Source organism: Mustela putorius, unplaced genomic scaffold (genome assembly GCF_011764305.1).
Source record: "Mustela putorius furo isolate JIRA1106 unplaced genomic scaffold, ASM1176430v1.1 tig00000095_pilon_pilon_pilon, whole genome shotgun sequence".
In the NCBI taxonomy this organism is placed as follows: Eukaryota; Metazoa; Chordata; class Mammalia; order Carnivora; family Mustelidae; genus Mustela; species Mustela putorius.
In genome coordinates, this window is record NW_025421280.1 from 37,271,808 (window position 1) to 37,292,067 (window position 20,260).

At 53.7% G+C, this 20,260-nt stretch overlaps 1 protein-coding gene across 11 annotated transcripts in view; it reads left to right on the forward strand.

Annotated features, from left to right (window-relative positions):
• Positions 1–20,260, forward strand: part of RANBP3 (RAN binding protein 3) — a 53,801-nt gene that overhangs the window by 18,487 nt on the left and 15,054 nt on the right. For 4 of the 11 annotated variants that reach the window (XM_013045328.2, XM_013045324.2, XM_013045326.2 and 1 more), the window contains exons 2-6: positions 1,626–1,681; positions 6,989–7,177; positions 14,804–14,840; positions 14,927–15,013; positions 16,234–16,305. In XM_013045328.2, coding sequence (XP_012900782.1) covers positions 1,626–1,681; positions 6,989–7,177; positions 14,804–14,840; positions 14,927–15,013; positions 16,234–16,305 — 441 coding nt within the window. Of the gene's footprint in view, positions 1–1,625; positions 1,682–6,988; positions 7,178–7,691; positions 7,848–14,803; positions 14,841–14,926; positions 15,014–16,233; positions 16,306–20,260 lie in introns of those variants that run through there. The other 7 variants (XM_013045327.2, XM_004771546.3, XM_013045329.2 and 4 more) reach the window with 4 other exon arrangements.

Consider the following 20,260-nt stretch of genomic DNA (forward strand, 5'->3'; position numbering starts at 1 on the left):
AAGTCTGCAGCGGCTAGGCCTCGCCTCTCAGGCTGGAGGTTCTTAGAGGACAGCAACAGTTAAGACAGGCTTAAGCAAAAATCAGCGTGTGTTGGCTTAACTGAAAAGTCAGCGGGGGTGGGGTTAGCTTTAAGCTGTGCTGGCCCCAGGCCTTCCAGCGGTGTCCCCAGGTGTCCCCAGGTGTCCCCAGGATTCAGTTTCCTCCTCTGTCTGCAGCTCTGCTTCCCACTGGATTGACACTGGTCCAAAGTCTCTTTGGTGACGTGAGACCACTCACAACCCCGGGGTTACCTCCTACCAGCCCTGCAGCCCCAGCAGAAACAGCACCCCCTTCCCCAGTCGCTCCAGTAAAAGCCCCATTCACTGTCCGTGGCCTGGCCTTACTCACATGCCATGCTGTCCCCTGGGGCCAGAGTACCAAGCACTCTCCTCCCCGGACCTAGAGCCAGGGGCAAAGGAGGGGTGGTTCCCTGAAGAAATGGGGGACTAGAGGGATGCTGAGCTGGGAGTTCCTGCCCATGGGCCTTCACTCTTTGCCGCTGGCTGGAGTCAAACACAGGAGTGAGCTGGAGGCTGGCTGGTGGGCTGAAGGGCAGTGCCGAGAGCTCGCTGGGCTGCCCTGCGTGGAAGTGATGCGACCGCGCCGCTGCTGTCCAGAGCGCCTCCCGCATCCCTTTGCTGTCATTCACTGTCTGGCACAGGCACCTTCATTCCCTCCTTCGTCGGGGTTTGTCGGGCAGCACCAGCCCCTGTGCCCGGAGAGGGCTGCTTAGGGGATCACGGCAGTGGGGCAGGCGGCATCCGGGCCTTCCCCATGGGTGAAGGTCATCCTCCTGCACAGTCCCCCAGCTGGTAGCAGGGGCAGGTGGCAGAGGGCTGTGGATGTGGCTGCCCCTGGACGGGAGGCCGAAGAGGTTGCCTGACAACAGCAGGTGGCGCCACCCTGGGCTCATCACGTGACCGGACATTTCAAGGATTTCTTCCTTCAACAGCTGGGCAAGATGGACTCGGGTTTTTTCCAACTCCTTAAATTCTTTTTTTTGGCAGGTGATCTCAGAGATCCAAGTGGAATGTCAGGTGCCTCAACAGGGTACGCTCGCCGAAGGGCATGAGCTGTGCGGCCAAGAGGCGGCCGTCCGGTCCGGTTATCCCCAGGCCACCTGCTGGCCTTGAAATTGGAAAAACCTAAACTAGTCTCCAGCCTTTGAAATTGGGGAGGTGCCACATAAGATCTGACCCCCCTGTGCCTCCTTCCTGCAAGACCACCGCTCACGGCGCTGGGTGGCGGCAGTTCCCTGGGTGTCCGGCAGCCTGCCGCCCTGCCCACGGCTCTCCCCCAGCCCCGGGCGGGGCTGTTCTCAGCTGCATCTTGAAACCTTTTTCTTGGTGTATAATAGGCATGCAGAAAAGTGCACATACCCTAACATTAGGTGTCGAGTTTTCACAAACCACATGCCCACACAGCCACTTCAAGAAACCATTTTCTGAGTGATTTGATGTTCTTCGGAGTTACCAGTTTTATTTTGGGTTTGTTTTTTGTTTTTAACTTATTACAAACAAATGTAGCTTTGTTTACTGTATGACTGTAGTGTTGGGGGGAAAAAAACCAATTTTTCTTTTTGCAGAAAAACCTGCCATTGCTCCGCCCGTCTTTGTGTTTCAGAAGGATAAAGGACAAAAGGTAAGGGGCCATATGTTCTCTCTTCACATGATTACTCTGACTTGTTTGATCCCAGAGGGCTCTCCCAGGTTACACGGCCAAGGGGGCCAAGGGCGCTTCTGTCTTTCAAGCCACCACACGGAGCTTGAAGGGAAAAGGTCCTGTGGCTTCAAGTTACCATGTGAGAGGTTAAGACAGGCGTGTGTGGAAAGGGCTCAGATTTCTTGCTTTTAACAGTGGCAGAAAGATAGTTTCTAATCTCTAATGCTTTGTTTTAGAAGGAGTGTGCGTTAGGAAGAGTAGGACAGAGAAGGTAGACGGGAGAGGGGAGGGAGGAGGGTTGTGGTGGTTAAGGGGGAAGACAGCACCTCTAAAGATTTTAGGGAGCTACTCTGACCCCCAACCAACTTGGCATAAACGCACTTCGAGGAATTATTAGTTGGCTTGCGTTGTGTATTTACCGTCCATCTGTGTTACACATTGCTTCCCCCTCTTGGATTTTAAATGTCTTGGTTGCCCTGACGTTGGGAATACTTTGCCCAGTTCATAGCCGTGAGCTAACAGCTTCTTAAAGTCCTGCTCTGTGTGGCCGTAGCGTTCTGACGTCTCCTGCGCTGTTTACCTAGAAGTCGTTGACGTTTTGGCAAGTCAGTGTGGAAGGTCGGGTCGTGTCCAAAGTTCGTTGGTGTTCTGCGGTTGATGCTTCCCAGGCTTTTAAGAAGGACTCTGTCCAGCAAATGGATGGTCCCTCCCACCCCTGCCCCAGGACAGCAGATGTGATGTAATACCCATTACCAGATTTCAGAGCGAGGGACCAACCTGCTGCGCTGGGTTCTGAGTGTTTTGAAATCTGTTTGCATCTTGTTGATAAGAACAGCATTTTGAGAGAATGCTCTGGTGGATCCCCAGTCCCCTGGCAGGGTGGCCAGCTCTGAGGTTGGGGGCTGCTGCTCTGGCGATTTGGGACGCCTAGAAGCTGCGGCTCCTAGATCCCACCCCTCAGCCTGAGAAGAAAGACCAGACTTCTGTGCGGCCCACCTTGTCCTGGACTGCACTCAAGTACTGTGCCAGGAAGAGAGCATGTGTGTGTGCAGGGGGGCAGGAGGGAGAAGTGGCTGTCCAACCACCCCCACAAAACGGACCCCCTTTCAGCACACCTTCTGTGTGAGCCAGGGCTGATCTGCTAGGGTTGCTCTCACATTCAACTTTCCCGTTGTTCATTCTTTTGCGAAAGAAAGAATCATAACACCCAAGGAAACATTCTTCCTATTCTGTTTCGGTTTTCCAGGTGGTAATTTCAAGACACATCAGCCTCTGCGGTCTCCTCTCCAGTGGGCCTTGACCAAGACATACCACTTAATTACATGTGTTTTTATCATTTGTCTTTTGGAGCTTCAGTCACTGTGAGGGGGCTGCTGCGTTTCTGCTAGCTTTTAGAAATCCCCGTGTTCAATTTCTGTTTTAGATATGAAAGTTGCTTCTTTCAGGATTTTGTAGAATTTTGAATTTTATTATGATCTTTTGAACCACTTTTAAACGGGTCAGCAAACTAATAAGACCTGCCATCACCGCCTGTTTTTATAAATAAAGTTTGATTGGCACACAGCCATACCCACCTGTTCCCCATAGCCGAGGCTGCTTTCCCTCTGTGACAGCAGAGTGAAGTAATTTGGATGGAGACATACGGCCCACAGAGTCAAAAATAGTTAGTGGCTGACCCTTTCTTTATAGAAAAAGTTTGCCAACCCGACTTAAAACAAGCAGTAGGAATTAATAATTCTTTAAACCTGAAACTTGTGGACAACCAGCAGGACAAAACTCTAAAATGTAATATTTGGCTGAATTTAAAATATTTTTAAAATTATATCCACATCAGTACTGTTTTCACAACTGTGGCGGTCCTTGTCTGTGGCCTTGTAATTCAGAGGCTGACTTGTGTGTGTTACGTGCGAAAGGTTGGGGCGAAGTTGCATCCGAAGAGTAGCTGGGAAACTGCTCGTGGTCATCTTAAAATGTGCAGATGTAGTTCTTATCAAAATACTGACTCAGAGCCAACCCTGAACGGGCTTCTAAAAATAACTGCTCTCCGGCTCTTCAGGGTTCAGCCCTGCGCTCCTGTCGTGCCTCTGGGACAGCACCGCCAGCAGGACACGGGGAACCTCCGCGTGTTTACAATAAAGAGGAGCCTCCCGAGAACTGTCCGCCCGGGCGGCTCTCTGAGCTGCTGGGTGGAGAGTGGCCAGGCAGAGACGGAATCTTCCATTCTTTCTCTGCTGCTAGGACAGCTCAGAAGTAAGAGAGCAAGCCGCGTTTGTTTCTCCTCGGCTTCCCGTTTCCAGGGAGATGGGCTGGCAGAGCTGCAGGCAGCAGCCGTGGCACTTCAGACAGAAATGGGGGTTTGAGCCTCTTTCAGGTCCCGTGTCTCTCACCGACCTCCAGCCTGTCTGCCCCTCAGCCTGCAGAGGCAGAGCAGGGAGCAGGCTGCACGGGCTGCCGTGCCTCGCTGCCCCTTTTCTCTTCAACTTTGTATTTCGAAAACATTCAGGTACTCAGAGAAGTTGAATGAATGGTATTGTGGACACTTGGGTGTCCCTCATCAGGCCTCACCAGTGACATCTTTGTCGTAAGTGCCAGAAGCGCACGACTCCAGAGGTGGCCCTCATCTGCTGTTTCTCCTCTGACTCCTCCTGTCGGCGGCTCCCGGGCTCTCCGTGGCCCCAGTGCTGCTGTCACTCCTAAGAAAATGATCGTGAAGTCAGAAGTGTCCTTTAGCGTATATAGTCCATTACCGTGTTGTCCGGTCACCAGAATGTTCTTTACAGCTGCGTCTTGAGCCATTTCTTGATCCACAGTGATCAGGAAGTCCTGCCGTCAGCTGTGGGACCACCGGCTTCCCTTTCAGCGAGGGGGCTCTGAACCAGCCAGTGGGCTGCCCTTCAGAGCTCGCGGCCCCCCTGCCCAGGCGATACTCCACAGGCCCCAGTGTTATTACTGAGTCCTGACTGAGGTAAAAGATTTGAAATCGGAAAAAAAATGAAGCTGTTAGCCCAGGTGTTTTGTTTTTGTTTTTGTTCAGTAGCAAAGCCACGTGGCGTTTTCTGTCCTTCCCTTCCAAGGCCCAAGTTGCATTTATAGCAGGCTACGGATTCCCCCATTCCCTGTTCCCGGTTAGAGAAAACGATGCACGGTTTGAACTCCAGTCCTGATGCCGAAATGCCGGTCCCAGAGCCCTGCTGACCGTGCGCCATTTCCCGTACTTCCTTGCACGTTCTCACGCTTCCTCAAGAGGGCGCTCTTCGCGAACCGCTTGCATTTATGCATTTAGGGTTTTAGTGGCAAAGTGAAATTTTTTTCCCCCCTTAACTGCCTTGCATGGAAACGGTTTTGTGTTTTGTTTTGTTTCTTTTCTTTTTGATGTGAAGAGACTTCGAATCTTAGAAGGTGGTAGTTTCATTGACTGTGACGACTGTTTCTTCCGGATACTTTATCTTCCAAAAGCTTACTCGTCTGAGCAGGTGAGGTCTCACGTGCAGGGTGTTGTCTGTTTGTGAGAAGGACAGAAAGCCGTTGCAGAAATGCTGTAGAGCAGGAAGTAAGGCTTCCTGAAAGCGCTGTCACAGACCGTCTAGACCTCCTCTGGAAGCCTACTGTTGATGTAACAAGCCTCTCCTGTGTGCTCCTGTTTGTTTTTGGTTTTTTGTCAGCCATGTGAATTTCAGGATGATGTCAAAAGCGACCAAAATCTTGATGTCTGATTTTAACAAGCATGTTGAGGAACTACAGGTCCTGTCTTGGTTCTCTAGCGCTCACTTTTCTTGTCCAGCAAAGTCACTCGGACGCAGGTAGAGACTGCTGGGATGGCGTCCGTGTTTCTTTTTGGTCCTCTAGTTTGGACTGCATCTCGAGTTCGGCGCCACCAGCGCACTTGAACACTTGCACTCGAAAAGCAGGGGTTAAAAAAAGAAAATCCCCTGTGGTTCCAATTAGAGATGGGCCAATTAGGCCGTTTTCCATAGAGCTCTGGGTTTAATTTTTCTCTTATCAGGTTTTGGTGCATGGACCAACCTTCATGTCCTGAGTAGGTTGGAGGAACATCTTGAGAAGAAAGGCCTTTGTGCATGTGGATCTCCCCTGGATAGGAAGAATAGATTTTGGTGATTTTTTAGGTGTGTGGATGAGTTAACATTTTGGTTCTTTTGCCTTCCTCAGAATGTTTGAAAGTTCTCTTAAATCCTCTTTACAGAGTTCCTTTCATCCATCAGGCTCACCTTTAGGAACTAGCCCCCAAGCCCCATCTCAAGAGGTTTTAGTCACTTCACACTCAGAAGAAACACAGCCAGGTCTGTGGAAAGACAGGGCAGCCACGTAATGAAAAAAGCGGGAGAAATGGCTCCGTGTTGCTGACGGTGCCGAGCAGATCTGGGGACCGGAGCCTTTCTGTTCCAGGACACAGTCTTCTTAACCCATTCCTCAAGAAAGGAGTCGACCACAGGGCTCTGGGTCCACGGGATCCCCTCCAGAGTCCCGGGAACCACCTCGAAGGATGCTAGGGGTGTTGGACTTCCAAGGACAGACTTCCAGAACCAGCTTTCTCTTTCCCTGGCTGTTTTCTAAGTACACCCTTGCTGAGGCGTTCAGGGTGAACATGGGAGAATCCTAGGCCAAGGGGCTCCTTCTTCCAGCTGAACTCTCCGAGTGTCTGCCAGCTGGCTTGGTCACCACACATCAGCACTCACTGAGTGCCGAGAAAGCGTTGCCTTGATCTCAGGTTTAAGCAGAACAAGTGGAAAGCTGCGGGAAGCACTCTAGCAGAATGCAGAAGTGTGCGGACCCTCCGCGCCCTGTTTTGTAGCTGTGTGCTATTCCAGGCCTGCCTTCCCCACCTTAGTGGACAGAAATGGTGCTGAGGGCCAGCTTTCCCCATCAGTATTCTTGCCGAGATGGGTCCTTAACTCCTAGGGACAATCAGACATGATCGCCCCTGTCCCCCTCTGATAGAGCCTCTGCCCCCATTTTGGTCACCATGAGTGTTGTTCCTCACGCACAGCCCATAAGCACCGTAGCTCCATGCTGCCTGCTTTTCAGAAGGGGGCCCAGGCCTCCTGCAAAGTTAAACCGCAGCCAAATCCACGTTCATTTTCCGTTCTTCCATTCTGGAGGGCCAGTTTTGTGGAGCAGAACAACAGCACGTGCCAGCTTTCTTGGCTCGTCCTCCTAGGCAGGAGCTGCTGAAGTCTGAGCGTCTCCAGCCCTTTGACCCCTGCCCACCCCCGTCCCATGTTGTGGCCTGTATTTACATTGAAGGAAAATTGTCTTTTTTGCTCCCAGTCCTCTGCAGAGCAAAAAGACTTGTCGGATTCGGGAGAGGAGCCTCGGGGGGAGGCTGAGGCCCCCCACCATGGCACGGGTCACCCCGAGTCAGCTGGTGAGCATGCCCTAGAGCCTCCTGCCCCCGCTAGCGCTTCCGCCAGCACTCCTGAAGCCCAGCTTCTTCCTTTCCCGCGAGAACTGGCAGGGGTAAGTCCGCCTCCACCCGGCGCTCCACAGCCTGGGGGTCCCAACCCAGATCAGCCCCTTTCCCTTCGGGTTCCTCAGATCCAGACCCTAAATCACAAGCAGCTGATGAGAACTGAAAAGGTGGTCACGATCTCTGCAGCTCCCTTTAATTCTTGCTGCCAGAAAGTCAGGACAGATGGAGTCCCCTTTTACACGGAGACTTTCTGAATGGGGGCATATGTACACCCATAGCAAGAAGCTAATCCTGTTTCCTGACAGAGACATGAGGGGTCGAAAGAGGGATTGAATAATGGGGTAGAACCTTCCAAACCAAATTCGACCCCCTCTCTGTCCTTCCGTGGTTCTTTGTCCTCTCCCTGAATTTGGGCGTTCAGGTTCAGGGTCTTAGAAACACCAGAAGCCCTGACTTCCTTGATCTAGAGGAAAAGGAGCTGTCTCAGGCAGACTGCTTTGCGAGACCAATTGTGTTTGGACTGTGGTTAGGCTGTGAACTGCTTGTCTTCAATCAAAGCAGGAAGAAGAAAGGACTCTTCCTTTGAATCCAGAGGGAATCCCTTGAACCCTTTATCTTTGTATTGAGAAGGCTTTTGAAGATTATAGGTGGAGAAGATTGTGAACTCTCGAGAACAAGAAATGTCTTGAGTGTTTGGAGGTTGATAAAATGGGAAAGGTAAACATCATCCTACATTCAGGATTGAAAACCGTGTGGGGGCCTAAGCCCCCCATTCTCGTGGCAGGGAAAAATGGCTCCCAGGCAAGCAAGCAAGGGGCCCTGCTGTGCACACCAAGCACTGGGCAGCCATCCAAGGCGTCACAATCCCAGACATCAGTGATCCCCCGTGTTCTTAAGGAAATCATTAAAATTCAGTAACAGCCCCCAAACCCTGGGACACCCAGGAAGAAGTGAAGGTGAGGTTGGGGGCCAATTTTTACATTTTGGAGAGGAGTCAGTGTGTGGTGGGAAAAGAAGGAACCGTCTCTGCCACGTGCCAGGTAGGAGTGAGGGGGCATACAAGTGGGATACTCATGGCATAGAAGTGGGTTTGGGCCCAGTAAAGATTCCAGCCAGGAGGCACTCACACCAAAGTGTCGTAGGGGCGCAGCCCTCATGAGAGCACTAGACTGACAGAGCAGGAATGAGGAGGTGATCGCTTTTTCAGTCCGGGGCCAGGCAGCTCCGGGAACCTTCTTCTGAGTCGGTATTATGAGTTACTGGGCCTTCAGCCTTTGCAGGCACAGGAAATCATGTTCTCAGTTCCCGGAAAACAGATGAACTTCAGGTGGATCTGCCCAAGAGGCTCAGGGCATTTTGCGGCTGCCTGGACCGAAGGGGCTAAGGGCTTTCAGTTGCGAGTAGCAAACGGGTAGGTCACAGAGGTTGTGGCCCAGCAGCTGCTGCTCCAGAGGCACCTAGGGGGGTCTCACCTTCTGCTTGTGGCTCGGCCAGATGTGGATTTCTGAGGCCTAGCCAGTGGGACTTGACTTCTCGGTTCCTGTGGACTTTGAGTCAGAGACTCTAATCCCAAGAAATTCAAACCATCCCCAGCCCTGCCCTGCAAAGTCAAGTGTTAACAGTCGGGAACCTCAGGATGGGTTGTGGGTCACTGTAGGAGGAAGTCAGGACTGGAGGGGGGAGCGGTTGATGACTGTACCAGCATAGCGGTAAAGGCCATGCGCACGACATACGCACGTGCTCTTTGCTTTTAGCTCTTGTAACTGTAGGAGTCCCCAGTCCCGACAGTGCCACTGTCACATCATTTGGTGACAACTCTGAGCCAACCAGGGCTCGCTGCCTTGGGCTTTCAGTGCAAAAGACTCCAGCTTGTTGCCACTGACTCCCATTAACCGGCGTTCTTTAGTGTTTGGGTGTGTTCAAGGCAAAGTAAGTGTTTTCTTCGGTCAATTAGGGCATAACTCAAGGCCAATGGAACCCGATCCCAGCTTCCTCTCAGGCTGCCGCATTTCTTTGGGTTGCCCGGACTGGTCGCTTTTGCATCCAAACAGGTTGGGATCTCGCCCCTACCACAGTGGAATGCAGCGGAGCGCCCGCCCTCACCCGGCCAGTCGCGCCCGCACGCTCACTCTGTTCTTTACTGCGGGATCCCCGGAGGGAACGTAAAGCTGGGGCTTCTCTGTAATAAATCGTGGCCCGCTGAACTGGTGCAGACAGAGGGCACGCTCATCTTTCAGTCTCCCCAGACGCTGGCCGTCAAAGACTCAGTGCCGGGAACAAGCCTCTATATATCAGACCTCCTGGCTCTCAGAAGACAGCTTGGAGAAGACCAGACCGCATCCAGATGAAGCTCTCTGATCCAGAGAAAGCAGGCAGCTCTTAGTGCTTACTGCGAGCCTGGCTTAAGTCCCCTGGACTGAAGCTCAGAGCTTAAGCCCTGTGGAGCCTGAAATGTGTTTGTTAGACCCACCAGGAAGCTTAGACAGGTTCTGGCACCAGACCCCTGGCTGGACAGCTTCCCTCATCTTCCAGCTTCTGCTCGGGATTTGACCTGTGTTCTGCTCCCACCCAACATTCAGAGCTTTGGAGGCCACCGCTCTTTTTCTTTCCCGGTGTCTGCCTTTTTGGGCAGAACTTCTGAGCTGGTCATCTGGGAATGACCAGTGGTCCATTTGAAGACAGGGACAAGTCAGCAGGCTCCTCCCGTGGTTGATTTTTCGTCCCGGGCATCCATTTTCCTGCAGCCACAGACGGCGGGCTTTATAACCGGTCAGTCCATATCGAGATCACTGAGGCCCAGGCAGACCAAACGGGGGTCTGGCGTGGTCTTGTTTTCTGGTCTTGTCTGGGAAGTCAGGAAGGCCCCAGGTGCTGTTCATTCCTGCTCACTGTCCCTGTGTGTGTCCCTGTGTGTCAGCTTCTGAGACACAGCGTCCAGCTCCATTCCTCCCCCCTGGACTGGCCTGGCACCTTGGTCCTCCTTGAGGCCGCACCATGCGGGCCATGTTCTTCCAGGGTTTGGGAGGGAGGGGCGGAATCCTTGAGAAGTGGTAACGATGGTCAGTTTTCAGTTTCATTCTCTGCGAAGAACTGAAGTGGCCCACATCGGCCATTCCAGGCCCCCATTCTGGGTTAGATGTTACCATCTCTTTCATACTGGGCAAGGATGTGCACACCCCACAACATCAGCCGCTCCCCCCTGGTTCCCGTGGCTCTGAGGAGAGTGGGCTGCTACTCCTGCCGTTCTCCCCCGCCCCCCGCCCCAGCCGCCGCCAGCGTGGGGCTTTGCATCTTCTGTAAGCCCACTCTGCTCGTTCATGCTGCCTCACACCGGGAAGTGCATGAACAGACTCTCCTTGGGCTGCTTTCTTTGTTGCCTCCTTATGTAAAAGTTGGTTTGGAACATGTTCGTCATGGTGTCCCAAGCGGGCGCTGACCCCAGTGTCACCTGGGTATCGTCCCAAAGCCCTAATCTTCACAGAGGTGGGTTCTCGTGTGGGAGGAGGCAGAGGCAGAAATGGGGCTTTGACACCTGCTTCCGTGCTGGTTCCTCCGCAGAGAGGAATCCCGGAAGCCTGCTCTCAGAGTCCGCTTCACATGAGAGGCCGTGGCCGTGGCTTTGGATGCAGACTTGCAAGCTCTGAGGGTTGGCGGCTACAGGGCGCACCCCGTGTGTATCCAGGCATTGTTCTCAGCTGACCCCGGAGTGGCTTTCTCCCTCGCTTGGGGTGAGGGGTGGCCCCCGACCACCAGGCTGCTGGGTTTGCACAGAGCGTGTGTGGAGCCAGCATTGGCCTCGATTGGGGCCGGGGTGACATAAAGGGGAGTTGCTTCACCCCAGACCTTTCCCTGTTGGGGGAAAAGACAGCATAAGACACTAAGACAGCGAGCACAGACCTTCAGTGCAGTGCGGGGGATGGGAGGTGCAGACATCAGACTTCTCACGCCGGCCACTATTGAGGATTTCTGAAAGAGTCGGTGTATCCACAGGCAAGCAGAAATGATTTCTCATACATTCTGTCTCCTTGCTTCCTTGGGCTAGCTCCTTTTGAGGAAAGTTGCTGGCATCAGTTTCCTCACTGCTTCTGAGTTAGCTAGTTCAGACCGCACAGGAGATTCCAGCAGCTTCTGGAAGGTTCTCCCTGGTGGTGCAATTTCCTGTGTTGTCCTCCCCTGGCCTTGGCCTCTTAGCCTTTCCGGGACCAAGAGGCCAGTCACACACATGCCTCTTAGAAGAGATTTAGAGTGTGGGTTTGAGGGTCTCCTGGATTGAATCTTGTCTGGCCAGGCACTTTCCTTCTCCAGGTCACTGAAGGAGCTATGGGCCACTCGGGCTCCATTTGTACAGTGAATACATGCCGATCATCTCTGCGCACAGCCTCCTGGGGGTTGTGCGCCTGAGCTGTGAGCAGAGCAGCCAGATGGACACGGTAGATCGTTTCCAGCTGGTACACAGAACAGGCTAGCGAGGCCTGAGGGAGGCTGGTCAGTGAGGTGAGAGGAGCAGCTTCCACTCGCCGGTGGTAGGGCAGTGAGGGAGCACGGGTTCACCCTGGCGGAGACTGGGAAGGGCCTTGGCGAGGCCAGAAGTGCGCTCCCGGCCTTGGGGGTGGCACACACGGAAAGGACGTGGAGGCAGGAGCAGTGCTGGCGTGTTCAGAAGCCAGGAGGGAGACAGGCTGCGGCGGACACAGACAGCAAGGGACCCCGAGGCCTCAGCTGCTGGTCTGGGCCCACTTGCAGGGAGGGACCCCTAGCACTCATCAAGTTCTAAAAGAAACTCAGATTCCTGGAAGATTTGGGGTGTTGTTGGCATAGATAAGAAAGTTACGTGCCCGTAAGAGCTCCAAAGTATACAGAGCTAAAACGGACAGAACTGAAGGGAGAAGAAACAATTGGGTCATAACCTTGGAGAGCTCAGCACCGTACTTCGGTAGTCAGTAGAGCATCGGGACTGAAGGTGGAGAAGAGAGAGGGCCTGGACAGCACTCTAATCTCAGCTGGCCTAGTGAGCCATCTGCCCTGGGGAACACCAAGGGCACTGTGCTGCAGAGCGCCCGGACATCCTGAAGTCAGCAGACCATTCGCTCGACCACAAAACAAGTTTTGATAAACTTAAACTGACTGAAATCATGCCAGGTCTTTTCCAACCACAGTGGAATGAAATCAGAAATCTGTAGATTTCTGGAAATCCACACACACGGAAATGAGCCCTGCTAGCCAGCAGGGCAAAGCGAAGGTAGGTGTGGCAGTGTCTTGGGGTTGAGCGGGGGGAGGCGTACCCTTTTTGGCAGGTGAGGAAACAGGAAGCTAGAGTCTAGCGAGCTTTCAGGGCCACTGTTCCATGTGTAACACGGGGACCCATGCCTTAGCGGCATCTCTGAGGCCCACAGAGGGCTGCGATTTATGTCCCTTTGCTGAACAAATTCCAGGTGAGCTCCTGCTGTGGGCTGGGCCCAGTGCCCTCTCGGAACTCGAGCTATTGGGGACCCTGGCTCAGGTGACACTCATCAGAGGGAGAGGTGCAGGGGGCAGGACTGAGGGGTTCTCATGTGAGAAGCCAGGGAAGAGCGAGCAGAGGGAAAAGTCAGCTGACGAGGGAGTGGTGTCTACAAGGCCATTTCAGGATCCCAGAGGTCGCTGTCGAAGTGGCAGATCCCACGGGATCCAAGAGGCTGTCACTTGTGGGACTGGGATCTTACTGAATGACAGGAGAGAGGCCAGTAGCCATGGGACCGGAGCTGGGAGTGGGCCCAGCCACTGTGAAGGAATAGGAAGGAGGTGCCAGATGACTGCACCTCAGGGATGGCCCCCAAGGAAGGGGGCAGTCCCGAGAGAAAAGGCCTGCTGTGGCTTGGCTCTGTGTTACTAGATTCCACTCCAGGCCTGGACCCAGGGAAAGGAAAGCGCAGCCAGAGTATGGGTCTCGGCATCACCGCCAACACTTAGTCCTGGGCTCGGGACCGTCTTAACACCCACCTGGGTCGCCCACCCTGATCCCTCATCTGGATTCCTGGGGACATGACTCCGTATCCTGACTTCCCAGGGGCATAACATCCAGCAGAAGTGAGCTTGCTGGGAGAGCCCCACCCCCCACCCCGCGGCAGTCCACGTGTCCACCTTGGCTGGGTGTCGGGTCAGGTGGAAGGCTGCCTCACCTGCTTACCTCCCCTGCGGCGGAGGTGCTGGCACCCCCGTTTCCCAAGGAAGGAAACAGAAGCCTGTGTGAGCGAAATGATTGACCCGAGGTGTACCTTCAGGTGTCAGAGCTGGGCCTGCCAGGGGCTTGAGCACCTTTGTGCTCTGTCTCATGGTCCCGTCACCGGTCAGTGCCCAGCTGGGGCGCAGCAGTACCTTCACAGTCGCCCCGAGGAGGGTTGGCCCCTGTTCTGTTAGGAGGGATTTGCGTCCCAGATGCTCTGCCGGACGGCCTCCTCGCAGCCTTCTGATCCCCCCTGGCAGGCGTGGGGGCAGCAGGCCTCACCCTTTCACGGAGGCTTGCATTTCCGACTCAAACCCAAGTTGTTGGCCCACTTTGGAGGAGAGTTCAGGTTGAGATCCATTTCTCTCCCTGTCTCTAAGGTCGGGGTCCACAGACTCTGGGCCTCTGTCTGCAAACTAAGATGGTGGCATATGCACGTGGCCCTTCACGGAGACCGTGCCGCCAGGGCTCTCTCCGTGCCCACAGCCCGTTACTGAGGGCAGTCGCTGCATTTCCACCCCACCCTGCAGCTCACAGAGCACATTCCCACGCGTGCCTCTAACCCCAACCGCTCCTCGAGGCAGGTGGTCCTCCTTTGGCTAAACTTGACCCCTAGGGACTTTTCTGAAAATAAGAAAATTGGCTCCTCTGCTTGTGCTCACACGAGTGGCCCAGGAGGAGTGGGGTTCACCCCTTGACGTCTGCTTCTGGCTGCTGAGTTATGAAAAGTTGCAAGTCTGTGAGGGACTGGATATGCTCTAGGGGTGGGAGCGGGGCTCATCTCAAGGCTTCTCCATGGCTCGTTGTTCACACTCTAAAGCTAAAGGTTGTTAAGGAGGATATTCTTCGGCCGCCTTCTGTCTTCGCTTGTGATTTCTCGGTAGGTCGTGTGGTGTGCCGAGTTGTTATGTTGGACAATTGCATTCTGAACACTTTGCAGCAGACTTAGGTCCGCAGCATCAGAGTCCTCTGTCGCTCTGGAAGTACTGGTCTACCTTGGAGCAGGTTCCGCAGTGTAGGCCGGGCCAGGCCACGCCAGGGAAGGGGAAGTGCTGCGATCGGTGTTAGGCCACCATTTTACACAGTCCTGCTGCCCTCCAGAGTGGAGCAGGTCGCACCAGCTCTTGGCAGAATGAATTTCAGCCAGATGATGTTTCGCTGTGCTTGATTTGGGGGGTGGCACACAGTCAGCTGTGACCTGTGCAGAGAGAGAGAAACTAGTCTTCGTGCAGTATACACCTTCTCAGCCTTTAGGAGGACTCCTCAGCCCATGGCCTGGTGAGGCAGACACAGGGCTCCTGGGAGGGTTTTTGAGCGTTAGGTTGGAAGTCTGTCCACGTTCTGGATGCCTGAGCTCAGGGAGTTGGCCCTGAGGGCTGTGTTTCAGGATCCGTTCACGACAGAACTCAAGCTGCCGGGTGCTGGGCAGCCCGGCCCTCACTCACCGCCCTGCCGTGTGCTCTCATTTCAGAGGCCAGCCGGAGGCTCCAGCCCTGAAGGTGGAGAAGGTGAGGAAATCTCTAAAACGTCTCGTTCTCCTTGGTTGTAAAAGTGGAAGCAGCCTGATTTTTCTGCTCCTCCTCCTCTTCCACAGATTCCGACCGAGAAGATGGAAATTACTGCCCTCCCGTCAAGCGAGAAAGGACGTCCTCTTCAACCCAGTTCCCGCCCTCGCAGTCAGGTAACCGCGGCAGCGCGGCGCCCGTCGGTGGGCGCGTCCGAGCTCGGGAGCCCGCCGCCCCCAGCCATGCCTCACGCTCGCGCCGCGCTCGTGCTCACGTCCAGTTAGAATCGGCCTGAGACTCGGTCTCTGTCAGGAATGAAGCTGGAGGTGCCCCCCTCTGGAACCAGTGACACTCGACAGAGGGTCGTGAGGTCGTGGACTAAAAGAAGATGCACCAAGAAAGGGTTCCTCTGAAATAGAGGAAAAGGACTGTCCGTCCTGTTGGGGGCTCTGGGCATTAATCACTTGTCCGCCTTCCCAGGTTTGTGGCCATGTCTCTAGACTAAAGGTGTAGGAAGTGGGAAGCAGAGTGCCCTCCTGACCCTCCAGCCATGGGCCCAGAGCTTGGCCACCTGGTTGAGATGCGCAGACACATACACATACACAGTACATATCGAACCAAGTGGCCCCAGAACTCTCTTTGGTGATGGGGCGCTGTGAGCTCCCAGAGGAGGAGGGCTTGATGGAACTTCTGCTCCCTGATCGCTCGTATTCCTTCCCGATCACTGTGCCCTGCTGAGCCGCATCCTGTGGTAGACGGTGCAGCAGAGAAGAATGGTGATGTGTGCTATGGCCAGAGGCTACGGGGCAGAGGACGGCCAAGCCTCTCCCTTCTGCTCCAGCGCACTGGCGGAGGGAATAGTCAGCTCTTAATCCCTGGGGGTGGGGACAGGAGCTGCTATCTTGAAAGGCGTGGTCTGTGTCTGCACTCTGATTCTGCTTAGCTGTGTTCTCTCTACCCAGTTAGTTCTTCAGCTCTGAGGCCCATTGCATTATTGCCTGGCCCGCACCCAGGGAAGCAGTGGATAAGTGTAAAATAAGGTCCCAAACAGGTGAGGGGACAGGAGCGCAGCCAACGAGCGCAGCCAACCAGCGAGCCTTCGGCAGGTGACAGAGAGCCGGGCCTGAGGCTTGGTACATCCGGTTCATTCTGCTTCTCTCCTGGCTGCTCCCACTGGGGCCTGTAGTACCAAGGAAAGCCAGGGTCGTGAGGACAAGACAGGCGGCCACAGTAGACCACAGCATCTAAAGGCCCAATTCATAATGCTGAGCTCCCCACAGTCTGGCTTGGAGATGGAGCCTTCAGGTGGGAGAGGTGATCGGGTGCCTGTGTGCCCTGCCTACTCACACTGTTTTTCCTCTTGTTCCCTTCCCTGCCCGCACCTCCTTGTCGACAGTATCAAAAAACAATGTTTTTATGCCATCAACCTTCTGCGAGCCATCTGCAGGCAATTCTGACTCAGAACCAGGTGAGCCCTCATGTCCCTTTGCCTTTTACTACCAGTCACTGGGGGTTTTCCTGGGATGAAAAGTAGTTGATACTGTAAAATAAGATCTTAAAAAGGAATGGGCAATTTAAAAACCGGATTCTTTTTCAGTTCCTAAATGTTTTCCCAAATCTTCAGCTCAGATTTGGAATCCAGCATGAGGCAGGCTTCATAAGACCTTAATTTTTTTTGTTTCTGCAGGAGGGCCTGGTCACAAGAAGTCTTTAAGGTGTTGATTGGGTTTTTTTTTTTTGTTCTTTGGTTTTTGTTCATTTGTTTTTTCAAAAACAAAAAGCAACTATAAAGAGGTATATTACTCGTTTTTCAAAATTATACACAAGTAATACATTCATACCGCTTTTTTGAAAAGGCAAGTGGGAAATACGTAGAGTAAAACAATCTGCCTGCCCTGCCCCTTTCTCTCTCTCACCCCAAGGTAACTGCTGTGAGGTCGATGGAATTTTCCAGACCCTTTCCTGTGCATTAGAATCTCACATTAATCCATATTGCTTAGACCTGTTCAGATAAATATGTAAGCATATTTAATGACAGCTTTAAACCTCAAAGGAAAGTAGCTTGCTCCCCTCTGAAGACTATGGAACCTTCCTTTTTTGGTCTTTCGCTAGAGATCCAGCTCCCAAGATTTCCTGAAAGTTTCTCCCACGTGGCTGAAATTCCTCATAAAAGATTTAATGAGCAAGTTCAACTACCCGAATTCTCTAACCCAACCTGCCTTATATAAATTCATTGCCGACTTCAAAAGCATTGCAAGATAAGTCATACTCTGCCGTGAGGGTGATGCTTTTATAACTTAGGGGGCTGATTCAATAGCACCATTTCAAACAATAGACTTTATTTTGACTCTGAAAGCAGACTGTTTTGAGCTGAACCCCTCATCGGGTCCTGAGAAGGAGTTTGGTTTGTCAGTCTTTGGGAACCTGGGGAGTGCTGGCTTAGCATGTAGCGCTGTGAGCTGGAGGGGCGGTGTTAGCCGACATGATCCTGTTCCGGTCTAGGGGACCAGGCCCCGCGTCTAGAGGTGCGTCTAGGTCACCTCGTGCCGTCCGTTTCCATTCCAGATCTAGCCATCATCAGCTCTGAGATCTGTGAGTGACGGCCTCCCTCCCTTCTCTTGCCCCACAAAACCTTGACCCTGCAGCACTGAGAGCAAGGCCGCCCTGAGAAGACGGGGGTTCCCAGGCCTGCTGCGAGGGGCCGACGCAGCCTCACTTCCTGGTCCCTGAGGCAGGCTGGAGTCCTGTCAGTCCTCTTCTGTCCTTGCCTGCCTCCCTTTGTTTTTCAGCTTTAATTTTTTTTTTTTTTTTTTTTTTGCGGGGGGAGGGATTTTTAACTGACAAAAGAATTTTGTAAGGCGTTTCCTATCCCTTTGCACATTCGATTTTCCCCAGTCGTCCCAATGATGTCCGCCTTCATAGCAGAGAGGTCCGAATCATATACCCCATATCTCGCCTTCTGTCTGGAATACTTCCTCATTCTTTGCTTGATGTTTATGGCCTTGAAGATTACAGGCCAGGAATTTTGGAGTTTTTCTGTCTGGGTTTGTCCAGTGATTCCTGGTGGTTCCGCCCAGGTAGTGCCTTTGGGGCTAGAACTCCTCAGAAGTGAAGCTGCGTTCGCGCTGTCCCGTCCTGGGTGGTGCGTGGAGCTGGCCTGTCCTGGTACCTGTGGGGCTGATTTCACTCTCTGGGTTGGAGAGGGCTCTGTCAGTTTCTCCACTGTGAGATCATCCCCTTGTGTTCTGGAGAGACTGAGATGCCACGAAAGCCCAGTCCTCTCACTGCTGCCCACTGTCCGCCTCCACCGGTGCGGGATTAGTCATTACCCTGACGATTGACCGCCCGAGGGGCTGGGGGGGCTCCACCTTCCCTGTTACTAGTGCACTTAATTGGAGTTCTGCAAGAGAGCGGTCCTTCCTGCCCACTTAGCCCCTTGTTACGGCTGCACAGCAAGATGGATACGTGGATTCCTGCTTTAGTCGGCAGCTTCTGTTCTGTCCTTACTAGCACAGAATTTCTTTTTTAATTGTCCCAGATTTGGCTTGCGGGAGTCCTACGAAGCAGGTTCCTGTGTCCTTTTGCCACAGCTCATTATTCTTTGAAGCACTTTTTTCTGTCCTAACAAGAGGCTCCAGGTTCATCATCAGCCCTCACGGGTCCTTCTCAGTGGAGCGCCGTCTCCAGAACCAAAGATCTGCGTGCTCACCGCCGCCGGGCTCTCATGGCGCTTGGGCCCCCTTTGTGCCCAGAGACAGGGACACACCCCCCTGTACATATGTGCACACCTGTACTCTGTCTGTATCTGTCTGCATGTGTGGATACCCCTAGGTTCACGTGTGCTTCTAGTCCAGCACCAACGGGGTTCACCTGAGGCTCCCTGCTTCATACTTCTGCCTCTCTTTGGGAGACACCTGGCTCTCTCTGTCTGCAGTACCTGTCCCCGTCGCTCTTAGCCCCCTCCCCACACCCCGCACATGCCAAGCACCCCCTCCACCTGCCCTGGTGCCCCCCTGCCCCTGCCCAGCCTCCACCGGGCTGTCTCCTCTTAAAGTCTTTTCAGCCTCTGGCATATGCCAAGTTGAAGTTCCTCTGGGGATGAGCATTGCTTTCCCCACACGTCACTTGGGGCCTTTCCCAAGGCAGGGCAGAAAGCACCCTCAAAGGAGCCCGCTTGCTTCAGGCATAATTAGGAGGGGCATGGAGGCTGCTTTAGAGGGAACCATCTCTTACCCCAGTGAGCTCACAGTGGGGCACTTGTGTGCCCTCAAGATGCAGGCACGAGGGGTGCCTGGGTGGCTCAGTGGGTTAAGCCTCTGCCTGAGATCAGGTCATGATCTCAGGGCTCAGGGATTGAGCCCCGCATTGGGCGCTCTGCTCAGCGGGGAGCCTGCCACCACCACCACCACCCCGCCTGCCTCTCTGCCTGCTTGTGAGCTCGCTCTCTCTGTCTCTCTGTCAAATAAATAAAATCTTATTTTAAAAAAAAAAGGCGTAGGCGCAGTCGCTCATTCACCTCAGTGACCCTGTCCTATGTGCTAGGGCTCTGGCCATCAGCAACAGCTTTTCACTGCACCCTGGCCTGTGCTGTAGGCAAAGTGAGTTTTTCGAGGTCAAGAAAAGAGAGCGTGTCTATGTTGGTGAAGATGTGGACTGCAGGCGGGCCAAGGCTTGGCTGCCCTGTGAGCACGCCTCCCTGCTGCCTTGGGCTCCTTCTGTCCCCGGTCCTCAGTTGCCATGACAGGTGTGGCACGCCTTGTCTGTCTTGTCCGTCATCTGTTCCCAGCGGCGTGCTGCGTGATCTCTCGTGCGTCTGTGGGGTGGGCCAGGTGCCAGGCCCTGTGCTAGGGGATGGGGGGTAGTGGTCAACCAGGCCTGCGCCCTGGCTGGCCAGCCTCAGCTGGCTGCAAGGGTCAGTGGCTGCTAGTTTTGCTCCACACAGGGTGGGAAGGTGGAGAGCGATTGGTCATTGCGACGTAAGCACTGCAAACCCAGCTGTAAGGTCTTTCAAAAATTATCTCAATTGTGAATTTCATCTCCAATTTTTTTAATGCTTGTAAATTGCCAGTCATCTTCTGAATAGTCCTGAGCTTTGGAAATGGGATTCACTATTTCTCTCCTAAAAGGGAACATCTGGCAGCATGTCTTCCCCTGCATCTGCGGCGTCTCATTCTCCTGAGTGTGGTTTGTATGACCCCTCTCTTACGGGAGAGACCCCAACTCCACTAACGCAGGCTCTTGGCAGCCTGGTGGACTCCGCTCCCTCATACTAACTAGCAGTGAGAGCTTTTGTAATTCTGTTTTGGCCCAGGGAGAACAGTTTGGCCGACCAACGTGCAGACAGCAGGAAGGAGGCTTTCCTGCTTCATTGAGAATTCTGATTTGACTTTGTTTTATGCCTCCCGAGTTTGGTCTGATAAGGC